A 14,626-nucleotide genomic window follows, 5' to 3' on the forward strand; every position below is an offset into this window, starting at 1 on the left:
ACGACTCAACTTACAGAGATGAAATTAGGATCAAAAAGCCTTAACATAGGGCAAGAGGATGTGGAGGTGAGTACTTATAAAAAATATACTCTGGTGCTACCATTTGAGTTACCGGGAAAGAAGCATGCGTAGTGGAGATTGTACTAGGGAGAGGGGCTCAAGATCTAGATATGGAGTATTAGGTTTAGTAAAGTCAGTAGACTTTGAGAGCTGTTAGGCGATGGATTATCCTAGAGCTCGCTTTGTTCAAGTGTGATTTGAGAACAAGTAGACAAAGGTCGATTATCAAAGGAACGAATACAATCTCTAGGGATAGAGGCAACCAATGTATTGGTAGAGGCCACATATGGAGAGATTATAGTCTAAGTTCATCCCACAAAGATCATAATGCAATAAAGATATCACTAGGAGGCAACATGGTATAGTGAATCGTAATGGAACAGTTCGAGAGAATACGACACATATGGGAGAAGTCCTGCGAGGAGCTTGATCATACGAAGATAGCTACTAAGAGCTCCACTTCGATAAACAATATGACGACAAGAAGGGCTATGGATTCAATGAGTGAATGTTATAGTACCGTAGAGGCAAGTTTTTCATGTGTGCATCGAATTTTATATCAGATTAAAGCCTTAGTCATCAGCATATAAGGGCTTTGTACTACTAAGGAAAATTTTCAAGTGCAAGTACCAATGAGCCTCGTAAGGGGGCCTTAAAATGATTGAAGCGGCTAGAGAATTGGACTATTCTAAAGCTCATATTTACTTAAAGGAGTCAAAAAAAAATCATAGGACAAGATCAAGTAATTGAATTTTACTATCAACGATACAAAGGAGATAATCGATAAATCTATATTATTCATATAGGCCGTATCGTCTAGTATACTTAGTATAAGATTAGTACTAGATAATTTCTTTTTAAAATTTTTCAAAACTCAATATGTATTACTAGTATGTCAATGCTCAGTACTAATATACCTCACAAAAAGATACAATACTCATTGGAACACTGATCAACGCACCATTTGTACACAAAATTCCTTACTTTGGTTACATATACTCATTGTTTTTAGACTCACGTTCTTATATATTACATGCTTAACTAAAAGAAACTAAGATAAGCAAGAAGGTTGCATGCTGAAGTTGTAAGGCACTAATAAGTAGAATCAACAAGACGAGCTCCTAGGCTTAAGCATCTTTTACGTTGCGTTGTCCTAATGCCACTACCTTCCCAAGGTTCTCTTCCTACCTAGCAGACTTACCTAAATGATTATGACTATAATATACTCTCATCAAGTTTCTCTAACTGAGAAGGTCTCTTGGAAACTTAGGTTGCAGATTCCATAACCTAAAAAGTGCCCAAGATTTTTAGGCCCCCCACCATCTATCTATCTATAGACATTTGGTCCATGTCTTCATACTTTATACTCCTTGATGACAACAGACGGGGAGTTGGGGAGACAATGAAGGACTTAAACCCATCACACATCTGCCATGTACCTCCAGCTCTGGAACATTCAAACTCCTCATGAAAGTAACAATGGGAAGAAGAAGAGTACTGCTACTTTGACAGGCCATTAGCGTGCATCTACTGCAGAACATATCCCCACATCTTCTTGCTTTTAGTCAGATGCCTGCTCCCTCGATTGCAACTGTGAGCAGATAGTATCAGACTGATTAGGGTCTTCCTGTCCATGTTCTTCTGACACGTACACAGGTTTTTATGCCTTGGCTGTGGACAAAGTTACCTTGAAAGTTAGGCTACACACACAAGCACTATAGCTGTCTGTTGCCAACGACTGTGATAAAAAGTGAACTCATACGCCATGCATATATGCTGGTTCCGATTTGGACAACGAAAGCGTGCACTGTGTTTCACTGCTATTTCCAACTTTAAATGCATGAGAAAGGCCATCGCATTTGGTCTGACCAAATTGTTATCTCAGCATGCCGACCTGAGTGAGAAACAGTGTCCTACTGACCTCGTCGCCACACTGTGTCGACCTCCCATTGGTGGATGGATGGATGGAGCGAGCTCCAGCGAGTCCGAGCCGATAGAATTTGGAGAGACCCTATGAGCATCCACGTGGCAGTCATCCATGTAGTGGGTTAGGTGCGACTGCATTAGCTCTTGTTGGGTGCGGGTCCCAGTCTAATCTACCAACATAAGCTCGCCACCTATCAGAAGTAGTTCTGTGTAGGACTTCTTGCCACGAGGAATACATGATTTCTTTTATCTCCGTTGGCGTGAGTAGGAAGCCAAAATAATTGTTTTTATTGAAAGAGGTAAACATATGTAAGTGATAGGAAATATCAATCACCCAAGTACCATATAAGATTTGTGAGAGAAAAAGACTCAGATGATTTAACATATGCTGATAGGAATTTAAGAGAGAATTCGAGACAATTACGATATGCATTCTCTTATGAAATATTCACATAAATATTAATGAGAGTCCAATAAATAATTCGGGACGATTACAAACCATCTCTTTTATGAAATTATTTATGAGAATATTTTATTTTTCTAAAATTAAGTTAAAAACATACATCCAACTTCATATGGAATAGGAATTTAAGAGAGAATTCGAGACAATTACGATATGCATTCTCTTATGAAATATTCACATAAATATTAATGAGAGTCCAATAAATAATTCGGGACGATTACAAACCATCTCTTTTATGAAATTATTTATGAGAATATTTTATTTTTCTAAAGTTAAGTTAAAAACATACATCCAACTTCATATGGAATAGGAATTTAAGAGAGAATTCGAGACAATTACGATATGCATTCTCTTATGAAATATTCACATAAATATTAATGAGAGTCCAATAAATAATTCGGGACGATTACAAACCATCTCTTTTATGAAATTATTTATGAGAATATTTTATTTTTCTAAAGTTAAGTTAAAAACATACATCCAACTTCATATGGAACATATTGAAATCGAGAATATAGACCTATAGAAGAAAGTTGACATTGGAATTAACTTGAGTGTTAGAGGGATTGACTTTGGTTTTTGTGTAGGTAATATCTCGAGAGGAGATGTTTTCCACTTATCCCACGCATATGAATCAGGATCACGTCAGACTGATAAGTACGTCAACGATATTTTTCTAAAACTTTTTAGATGAGATCTCAAAAACTTATGATAATCTTAAGAATTACTTTTGATATACACTCTGGTATCTGTTCATTTTATCCTTAATAGACTACATTGTTCTTTCCTAAAGAAAATAAGAGAAATGAATCATATAAAAAATACTATTTGGGATGAACCAAATAATCATATGTCCAACTCACACGTCTCTAAAGATGATTCAGTCCAGGTAGCTTAAATAATAGATCCAAGTGAAAGATGAGAAGTGGAATTCCGGTTGCCCACATATGTGGAGTCATAGAAAATACCCCTACGTATTGGTTGTAGAGATTCTTTCTTGGCCACATATGACTTGTGATATCAAGATTTGTGACATGTACTACTTGTACCCTCGTACTACTACGAAGTTTCATCATTTGAGTTTGATCGCTTCGCCGGTTTAGTTCTCAGTAGAAAAATTAGTCCATGCTGGTGTCAGAATTGATTCTCGATCTATTATATATATATCATGGAATCGGTCGAAATTATTTTATTTTTAAAAATTTCTGCATCGTGAGAACTAGATTTTCTAAATTATTTTGATATAGATTTCCTTTGAGTTAGATCTTTGAAATCGATTTCTCAGCTATCTACAAAATTAGTGTTAGATCTATGTGTATTTATCCCGATTCAGACCTAACTGGTAATCTCAGATTTCCTCTCCACCGAGTCATTAGATCTATGTGTATTTATCCCGATTTAGACCTAACTGGTAATCTCAGATTTCCTCTCCACCGAGTCATTAGATCTATGTGTATTTATCCCGATTCAGACCTAATGAGAAACCAAGAAACTGCAATGGAGACCAATTAACTCATCCATTTGTATCATAGTTACCATCCAATTCGAAAATGCTAGAAAGTACATCAAACAAGCTCATAGACCTGATGTGATGGCACTCCTACGTTCGAAGACGTTTACTTTGTGACATGATCTAGTTTTGAACTTGGATTGGTGGATTGGAGTGGAATCAACATGAACTATAAAGCCGAAAGACCTAAACCAACCTGAAGACCGACGGTGGATTAGGTCGACTCCATTGGTTCGTGGTTGACGGTAGGGACCTATTTTATCTACCAATTAAAGCAACCCAATAAAATATAATATAAGTCACATTTCTAGACTATTGAAAATATTGGCAAAAGTTGGAATTAGTGGAGTCGATACTGTAGAAAGGACTAAAAACAATTACTCTCTTAACATAACTATCATCGTCCTAATTAAACATGGATTTTATATAGAGATCTAAAACTATCCTTTTGCCCTTTATTGTTTTTCTCTCCTCATCTCTATTTCCTTAGTCTCACGTGTGACTCGAGACGCATCATTTTGGTCTCCCATGTGACTCAAGACACATTGTTACTCGATCGTTACATACATATGTACAAGGAATTTACTACATGTGACTTGCTTGTACACTATTATATGATAGTCTTCGATTTGTAGAAAATATTATAAAAAGCCTCTTTAGTATCTTGTTATTCATAGTTTCAAAAATTGCTAACTTTCGCTTTGATTTAAGGTTTTAATTCCTTTGACTTTTTGATGATTTCCCTCTTTATGCTTTCACATCTCACGTATGACTCGAGAAAATCATTGTATGTATATGTGTACGATGAACTTACTATGTGTGACTTACTTGTATACTAAAATATTATAAAATTCCTCTTTCGTATCTTGTTATTGATAGTTTTTTAATTGAGGTTTTTGATTCCTTTAACTTTTTAATGATTTTCATCTTTCTAATTATTTTTCACTACTAGTGCTAGTGCTGGAACCAATTATAGCTTTTTTTCATTATTAGATAAAAAAAATTTCAATGATCGCCCCACTAAGATATTAAAATATACGGAGATATATTTGTGGACCGTTTGTGATAATATCACCGACTTAGTTAGAATTATTATGTAAGTTATGAGGTATCATTACGCCAATATCACAAACTTAGGGGATTGCTTAAATCGTGAAGCACTCTTATACTAATGTCACGGACTTAGTTGGGATCGTTTAAATCGTAAGATACTCTTATGTTATCTGTTTACAAAAGGTTTGTCTAGTTACAACCTAGCTCAAGTCAAAAAAAAATAAATTGATTAGTTCCAAAGCGAGTTATAAATAAGTCTCAACATTATGCAAAGAGAAAGAGAGTAGCTTTATAAGTAATTCAACGAACACTTAGTGTGCATGAGAGAAAAGAGAGAATGAATAAAACAAAGATTTTAAAAGATAAATGAATAGTCGCAAATCCGTAAACGACTACTCATCAAGTGTCGGGCACAATAGCAAGTTCCCGTAGACTTAATATGCAAACATATAAAATATAATCAACGACTAATACTATCTCAAACCATCGTCCAGCTCGATGCTACTTGAAGAGTTCTAGAGTGCTAAAATGCTTAGCGTTTTGCATTTCATTGCAGCTCGCAAAAAACAGGCTATATAGTACATTGAAACTGAATCATTTTGGGATAGTATATTTATTCTAGTGATTGATTTCTCGACGACAAACTGAGGTGTCTTCTCGTATTAGTACTGATGGATGTGTATTAGTATGGCCCACTTGAAAGATGAGGAATGGACGGTAGGTTGCCACGTAGGTTTGAGCAGCAGAAAATCTATTTCTAAGAAATAGTTGTTTAGATTCTTGGCGACATGTGGATCGTGACATAAAGGATGACAGCATGAGATGCATCCATCAACACACAAAGTGAGAACCATTCCATGAATTAGTGGGCGTGGTTCTCTGATTGGTGTGCTGAGAAGCAGGTTCGAGGTAAGGAGGAGCATGAGTGACGATCATTGATCCTTCTTCTCCACCATGATTGAGTTCGTTCATGTGTGACGAGAGAAACAACAACGATTAATATTCATTCCATCCAATGTGGACATGTAGCATTCTCATGGCCATCCCCATTAAAGTCACGCCAGTTTCCTGACCAAGGGTGGTGCCGAATGAGCTTTGGTAGTGGCGGCTATATGCACCTTCGACGGCTTGTATTGTCTCATCCATAGCCAAATCCGTCAACCTTCCTTGTTGTAATCGATAGCACCCACAATGAATTGAACCCTTATGTTTACTTAATTTGATTAAAAATATTATTTATCATGAATTTAGTTTAAATCGTATGACGTACCAACTCAAGTTGTAATCTTTTGCTTTACTAAATTTACTACGTGGACTCTCAAACAAAAATAATTAGTGAACGAAGTAAGATACAATCGATTATGAAGATGCAAAATAGATGAAACAACTAACTCGGTCCGGATTTAATATAACTATACATAAGAAATCATCTGGCCATGCAAAAAATAAAAAATATAAAGAAATATGAAATCATAGAATAAGAAATTTCTTTGAATGGGGACAATCAACAAGCATTTGTTTAGTGGAGACTTTAGTGGGACCAAAAACGCATTGCTTTTGCTAGTGGATATGCCAAAAAAAAAAAAAGACAACAGCCCCCCAATGGGCATCCCACACATGCAATCTACTACTACTAACAAAACCTTCAAAAGAAGAAGGAATAGTTGCAATAACTTTAACATATCGAGGATTGAAACATGTGTCGAAAGGTGCTAACACTAACTCACTTAGAACTAAGTTTGCGAGTGCCTAACTTGCTCGCCTCGTGTAAGGCGGCATGAATGGTAGAGTTGGGACCAACTAATTCGTTGACCATTCCCACCTTCACCACGTCGAGCCTCCATTGCATTAGTAGTCGCATAACCAATAATGAACTCGCATGGTTCCACATTCCTAGAAAACCAAGTTTACGCATCATTCGTATTGATTGCAGTTAATTTAGCATCTTTTGACACCTTTTATGTTTGTGCTCCTTCTGATACACCTTTTAATTTTCATTTAGTGAAATCATAAATCATATCGTACAAGACAATCAATTGTTATAAAGCATTAAATAATTTTGTTACAATAATTATTATATATTTTACTACTTGTTATAATAATTTGTTGGAACCTTACAAAGTTTAGGCCTATAAAAGAGAAGGAGAGTTAATAAACAAACACTTAAAACATTTTATTCAAAAACAATATAGTTTGCTCACTCGGTATTATCGTCCAACAAAATATTTAAGTTCAAATTAATAATAATACATCTATCGGTTCCTTATAAATTATTCTTAGTCTTCGCCTACTTCCAATATAAAATTAAATTTGAGCGTTATATTATAGTCCTCCGATTCCTCTATAATATCAGAATACTCCTATGAGTTTTTTTTTTTTTTTTTTCTTTCTCATGAGGTTTCATAAAATACTCTTATCTTTAGAAGTGCTACATTGAGTACATCAAAATAAACTATTACTTCATACAATTTAAGTATCTCATTGAATTGATGGTTGTACCTCTTCCAAAATGTCAAGAGATGCATGGTTAAAGTTGGCAAAACATCATGTCAATAAATCCCGCAATCATATTATTCAACTGAAGGGCAGACTTGTCACACTTAATCATGGAACAATATCTGTATTAGAATATCATTTCGATAATTAAAGTCAATGCTCATGAACTTGATCTTCTTTATGTTAGTCTCCACCTTAAGAGGACTAGGGACAAAATACAAAGAACTAATTGTTACAATTCGCAATGGTGACAATCCAATCTCGATCTCTATCACAAGATTATTGAACATAAAGAATTATAAATAAAAAAAAGGATGAAGGGATAGTGATCATTTGTTTACCAACCAATGCTACATGATTTTTTGGTCGATACAAAAAATAAAGATAATCTGCTATCCTAGTTAATCTCTAGTAATCTATCAATATTATGAGAAATATAGACATATTGTTGACAAATATTTCAGGCCATTCTCTCACTTGTGTTTGAACCCTACTATCAATTATTCTACCATCAAACTAATCACATATCAAGGTTGGTTGATAGACTCTACTGTCTCTCATCATGTCACATCGGATTCACAAAATATATCTTTATCTTTATACAAGGATTACGAAGGATCGGATGACATTATCGTTAGGGATGATATAGGTTCTACACGCTTAAATTGGATCTAGTCAACTCTTTTCCTCATCTACAACCTTCGATCTTTTAAATATTCTTTGTGTTCCTCGAGAAAAATTAATTTTTACATCTTGTTTTTGTAAGATATATTAAACATCTATTGGCTCGTAGCAAACGCACCTCTACTACGGGCACAAAAGAAGGGTAACATAAATGAATGTCTAAGGTTGGCAAGCAATATTGCATCTCTTCTACAAGACTAATAAGTATCACCGTATTGCATATCCCTCTTCAATGATTATTATCTTATTCACACTTGTTATTTTTATTTACCAGAATAGTTTATATAACATTTTGATTTAGTACCCCATCAAAATGAGCTAAGACTTAAAATAATAAAAATCTATTAGGTCTATTATTATTAATTTCAATTAAGTATTTTGGACTAATGGTTTAACTTAAAAGTTAGTTATATCATCAAGTTTGATTGTAAATATTTGTATAAGAGTCAATCTAGCATTAAGGTATGATGAGAAGCTCAAGTAGAAAAAGGACTAACTATATACGAGGCTAAAGGATATATGAAACTGCTATTGAACTATATCTCACATGTATAGTTTGATTTTGGACAATATTGATGCTCGATGAGGTCGTAAAACTTTTTTAAATGTGAAAAATGTATCTTTTCATCGAACACTCAATGAAAAAGTCTCTATCCAATAATCATTCAAATTTATTGATGCAATACATCCGTTTTACGTTTGTCAATATATAGACCGAAGAAAAATCCAGAGAGAATTGTAAAATAATCAATATATAGACCGAAGAAAAACCCAGAGAGAATTGTAAAATAATCTCAAATAGCATCTTATATCCTTTAGTTTTACTAGCTCCAAGTTTATTACATCATTATTTATTTATCATCATGAGAACTATATGATATCATTATCATAGATAGTAATACACTCAATTTTTACGGTAGCTCTCACACTAAGTTCTCTAGAAAATATTAGGGTGATCTTCGTTATTATTTCTTAGATATTGGGAGGATTCTAACATTGAAAAAGATTTTTCTTTCCCGAGATGAATACATCAGTCTTACGTTATATGGTGCAAAACAAGTGCAAACTCCACAATCTATTTTTTAATATCCCTTAAAAAGATGGATCTTCTTATGTGATTGGAGTCTTACAATATTTGTCATCTCTTACATACATGACCAAATATTTTATTTTCTATTAATAAAATAAAATCCTATAGATACATTGGGATGCTATGAAACGATTGCTACCGTATTTAAAGAACACTCCATAATATTATGGATTACATATTCATCGTAACTAATCTCTCCATTTGTGCGCCTTTTCCAATGTATATTGGGATGATTTAACTTCGACCACAGCCTACGTTGTATACATCGGTGGAAATTGTATTTCTTAGTATTCTATAAAACACAACCGTAATACGATCGATCATGAAGCAAAATATCAAACTGCGGCATCCACCGTCATTAAACTTTTCAAGGATCAATTGCTTATTTTGCTAAAATCTTCACCGGTCATTTATTTTGACAACATTGGTAGTCAGTTTTTCATTCTCCTTTGTGTTAACAAAAATGATAACAAAAGCTGATGTAATTTATTAATAAAAGTTGTGACAAGAAAAAGCTACTGATAGCCCACAAGTTTGCAGAACAAATGTAGACTCCATCATATTCCAAAACAAAAAATCCTCATTTCAAGTGATAAAAAGTTCATATAAATGTTACGTGATGTTCATAACCAAAATAAAATGTTCATAACTCACCAGGAAAAAATTGACCAGGAAATTTTTTTTCAGATATAGCTGTGTCAAGAATTGCATATATGTTTTAGCTTCAGGCAAAATAGGTCGTGCATGTTTTACCTGCAGGATAAGCCTCCACATTCGACGCTCCATGGCACATCCAAATGCAATTTGTCAACAGGAACTCCATTGCGAGCCAGTAGCACGTCCAAGGACTCCAATGCAGCAGCATATTTGGGTTAAAAGCTATCATAATTTTGTGAAAGGCTGGGAAGCATCTTCAACTCTTAACATGAGAGGTAAAATTCCTCAGGAAATATAGTTTGTAAAATTGAAAAAACAAGCAAAATAATATTGATAACAGTAGTAATGCAGGAAAGTGGTTCATATTACCTAGTGATTGAGCCATCGTCTGACAATATATTAGCGACTGCAATTTTTGTCTCTCGTTTTTCATCATCACCAGATTCTGTCTTGCTCAGGGTGGCAACCTCTAATCGAATAGGAACCTTCTGGGAAGGTAATTCACCAATGAAAAGTACATTCTGTGCCCAACCGGCATATTCCCCAAATTTGGCCACAAATGCCTCAGACACACATCTGTAGAGCTTCGGAGTCAGCCGTGTGCCTGCAAGCTCTGGCATAAGATATCGGGTTGCAATCTGCATACACACACCAATAAAGAGCATTTGCATATCAGTCACTGGGTGACAAGTGAAGCAACACAAATCAACTTCACGTGAATTAAGTGTCAAGACCACATCAATTACACACAAGAAAGAAGAAAATAGAATGAACATATGCATTAATTCAAAAGCCAGTTGTGCAGAAAAAGAATATTATTAATAAGATCAACCATGTAGAAAATCACCCAATTATGATAAGAAAAATATAAAATCTCGATAACAAGAAACCTTAATTATCCATTTTCAACCACTAGTCAATGTAGACATTTAGATTACATGGCAATGTTTAGAAACTTGTTCTTTCAACATCAAAAGAATTTAAAACCCTTTTATTTTTGACCTAGAAACATGGTGCCCTAATCATTTCAGAATTATTCTACCAAATATAAAGCACATATGCCTCTTGATTATTAGCACAAAAATACTCTGGTAGGAGTATGATTCGTTATTTACAGCTGTACTCTAAACTTCACATACAATTAATTAGAATAATACATCTACTATACAGACAAAAAAAATGTCATTTTTGACATGCCACAAGCAAAATATCTTGTGCTCTTTCCACAACACTGCAATAAGAGGCCCTGATATCTAGATTATGCTCCATTGAGTTGTGATCATGGTTTAAGATAACAGTCAGACACCATATACCATCTGGTATTGCCAGTATGACAAAGCACCAGCGATGGAACCATCAGCGAGTACCAGACTGATTTGACCTGTTGCCATAGATTGGTACCATACTATGACCTGTTACCATCAACTACTTTTTATTATTTTCTTTAGTGACATAGGATGGTACAAAGCAGTCTATAACTGTGTATTCTAGCACCATACTAATTTGATCTGTTGCCAAAACCAATGTCATACTGGTATTTAGCATTGTTCTTGCACTCATGCCAACATTTTACATTAGTTGTTGCTCGTTTCATTTAAGGCTTTCCGGAAAGCCTTTAATAACCATATGAAGAATAAAAAAGCACAGAAAAGTTACCTGCCAAACATGAGTATCGACAGGGATGGCATGGTGCTGATCAAGGGAGAAAAGAGCAATGCAAGCAGCGACCTTAGGTCCCACCCCTGGTAGAGTGCAAAGTGCATCGATCACCTCATCAAGCTCCAAGCCACGAAGAGAGGCAAGCCACTCTGCACCTCCACCAGGCTTTGCTTGCAGAGCTCTAACTGCACCAACAATGTATTTTGCCCTGCTTGCATGTTACGTAAACCTTACTTAAAGTATGCAGAAATTAACCAATTAAACAATCCAGAGCACTGTTGATTTCCATCAACCAAGGAAAAGAGAGTAGAAAAGGAAGAAAATAGGGAAACAAAGAATGTAGAGGAATTAAGAGAGATATTACCCAGAATAGGGTCATTCATTTTAAGAAATAAAAACTGCAAATGATGACCATTGATGACTTCAACTATTTATTTCAATATCTTACTATGTATAAAATTACAATAAAAGCCGTCAAGATAAACTATATAACTGGTTAATTCTCCCCTCCAGCTTGCAGAAAATCAACAATTTTCAACTCGGAACACAGCAGCAAAAAGTTAATTTTGCATAAAGATTTTGTGAACAGGTCATTCAATCAAGTTACAGAATTAACATATGGAGTAAAAATCAACTTCTACATCACTGCAGATGTCAGTGTACTTGGCATGATTCATACTCTCATAAAATCCAAGATTAACTGCAACGTAAATTGCTCCTTGATTGTTTCATACAGGTTTGTGGGTTTATTAGTTCAATAACCAAGTTCCTAGATCAATAAATTTAATAAACTTCAACAGAAGTATCTATTCTGCATTGTTTTGAACAAAATCTATGTACTTCACTTTTGTTTGAAGAAGCATTCCATTTGCTGTATTTTTTTTCTGTTAATAATTCTATACATCATATTCACTTTAGTTTGCCATGAAGTCGTAATCAGAATAACCCACATAAAGTGTCCATCAGATCGAATAGTTCATCCCTAGCAAATAACAAGCATCACTTCAACACCATAACACAGGTAACACAGGAAAATGGATGATCCCAGAACACATAAAAATCATATAATAACAACTATCCTAATAAAAAATCATAAAGCATGCATCTAGATTGGATTCTAATGCACTGCAACAAAATATTATTGTCATGTTATAAGATAACTCAGAACAGTAATTAGTTGAAAGCTCATTATACAATCCATGGTCATTCTAATATAGGAAGGTAAAAAAATTTTGTTCCTCAAAAAGACCTCATGCCGCTTTTTCCAGATAACAATAATAAATGTCAAACCCTTGAAAACTTCTTAACTAGGGGTACTATAAGAATCCACTGTATAATATAAAAAATAAAAAACAAAAACTAGAATAGCACTCAACATTTGAGTCTATAGAGATGACTTTCCTTCTCTACACCATTCAAATTTATTATTCAGTAGGACCAACTGATAATCCAAGCTCAATAAGAATCTTTGATATTTTAACTTGAGCACCAGATCAGCTGGTATTCCTCCTCATTTCAAGCTGATTCACTCACACCAAAGTAGTAGCTTAATCAAGAGTATAGTCTCATCGAAAACATATACATCAAATACCATCTAAAAGAATACAACCATTCCTCCCCATAAAGAAAATCACTTAATCTGCGTATATCCTGTATTCCAAAAAAAAAAAGAAAAAAAAACCATTGCTGCCGACTACCATGAACCCTACTCAACAACTCGTCAGAACCCCTCCAGCATGCGGAAATAATTGTTGACATAGTCAAATTCTTTTCCAGAACAATTGCATGATCCAAATAAAAATCTGTTTCTTTTAATTCCCAACTTTCTACCATAATGCTACCAAGAAACAAGATGAGCAGTCACTTCTCTTCGTGATCTTCTTCTTCCTACATCTAAATCCTGTGAGGAATCGCAGACAAAAAAATGAACATTCACCCATTCTCAGTATGTTTCACATGAATCATGCTCTATAAATCAATAACTATACAACTGCACGCACTGTCACATTGATGATGGAAGCAAGATAAAAGCAAACCTGTAACCAAAGCCAGCCTCTCGCAGCTGCTGCTCTGTGACAAGAGATAACCTCTCAAGCGACGGGAACTCATGAAATTCGAACCCTCCGACCGTCCCGAGATATTCCCCAAACGACGAGAGCACGCCGACCATCTTCTCAATCCGCCCGATGTTGTTATTAGAGGAGCAGAGGAACTGGAAAACACACTCCACGGGTTCCTGCCGGAGGACACGGGCGCCGCCGTCGAACTGGCCGGCTAGCTCGGCGAAGCGTGGATCGGCGCCGGAGAAGCGGCTCCAGAGGTCGGCGAGGGACACGCCGAGGTTGAGGTAGTCGGCGAGGGCGTCTCGCACGGCGGCGCTTCTGCCGCCGTCCGAATTGTGGAGCATGAAGGCGACGCGGCCAGAGGGATCGCCGTCGAGGTGTCGGAGGGAGAGGAGGTAGGGCCCCACAACGCCGGTGAAGCGGGAGGGGTCGGTGCGGCGCCACCGGAAGGTCTGGCCAGTGGGGAAGGTGAGGGAGAGGGATAGCTCGGAGCGGGAGACAGGGAGGAGCTCCCATTCTCCAGAAGCAGCATCGGCCAAAGGGGCGGAGAGGGATCGCTGGGGCTTGAGACGGGGAGCAGTCGAGCCATGCTTCCGTTTCGTCGGCGGGGACAGCGATGGAGAAGAAGGAAGAGGGGTGGAGGGAGGCTGCAGCGGAGGCTTAACCCTCCGCCTCTTACTCATGTTTCCGGCGAGAGGAGACGGGGGTTTGGGGGCGGCGAGGGTGGCCAATAATGGCTGGAAAGGTCTCATTTCCAACCAAATTCTTAGCGATCATCCGCGGTAACATTTCCAAAGAAGGTAAACCCCACACCATATACAAAATACAGGCGAAAAGGATCGTTAGACATCTACATTGATGCATACACAAAACGATGCTGCAGTTACCGAGCAATGTCATGCTTCTGTCGATAACATTAGGAAAAATAAAATTAAATATTTCTCTATCATAACTATAAATTTTTT

The 14,626-nt window shown here is 36.2% G+C and overlaps 1 protein-coding gene across 1 annotated transcript; it reads right to left on the bottom strand.

The window, feature by feature from the left end:
• Window positions 1–9,844: 9,844 nt before the first annotated feature.
• LOC135597192 (N-glycosylase/DNA lyase OGG1-like) lies at window positions 9,845–14,512 on the bottom strand. Its single transcript, XM_065089817.1, has 4 exons — window positions 13,635–14,512; window positions 11,596–11,806; window positions 10,309–10,577; window positions 9,845–10,201 (listed from the first exon to the last, which is right to left on the bottom strand). The coding sequence occupies exons 1-4, from the start codon at window positions 14,411–14,413 to the stop codon at window positions 10,165–10,167; spliced, it is 1,296 nt and encodes a 431-aa protein (XP_064945889.1). The 5' UTR covers window positions 14,414–14,512; the 3' UTR covers window positions 9,845–10,164.
• Between the last annotated feature and the right edge of the window lie 114 nt (window positions 14,513–14,626).

This window comes from Musa acuminata, chromosome BXJ1-11, assembly GCF_036884655.1.
Source record: "Musa acuminata AAA Group cultivar baxijiao chromosome BXJ1-11, Cavendish_Baxijiao_AAA, whole genome shotgun sequence".
In the NCBI taxonomy this organism is placed as follows: domain Eukaryota; kingdom Viridiplantae; phylum Streptophyta; class Magnoliopsida; order Zingiberales; family Musaceae; genus Musa; species Musa acuminata.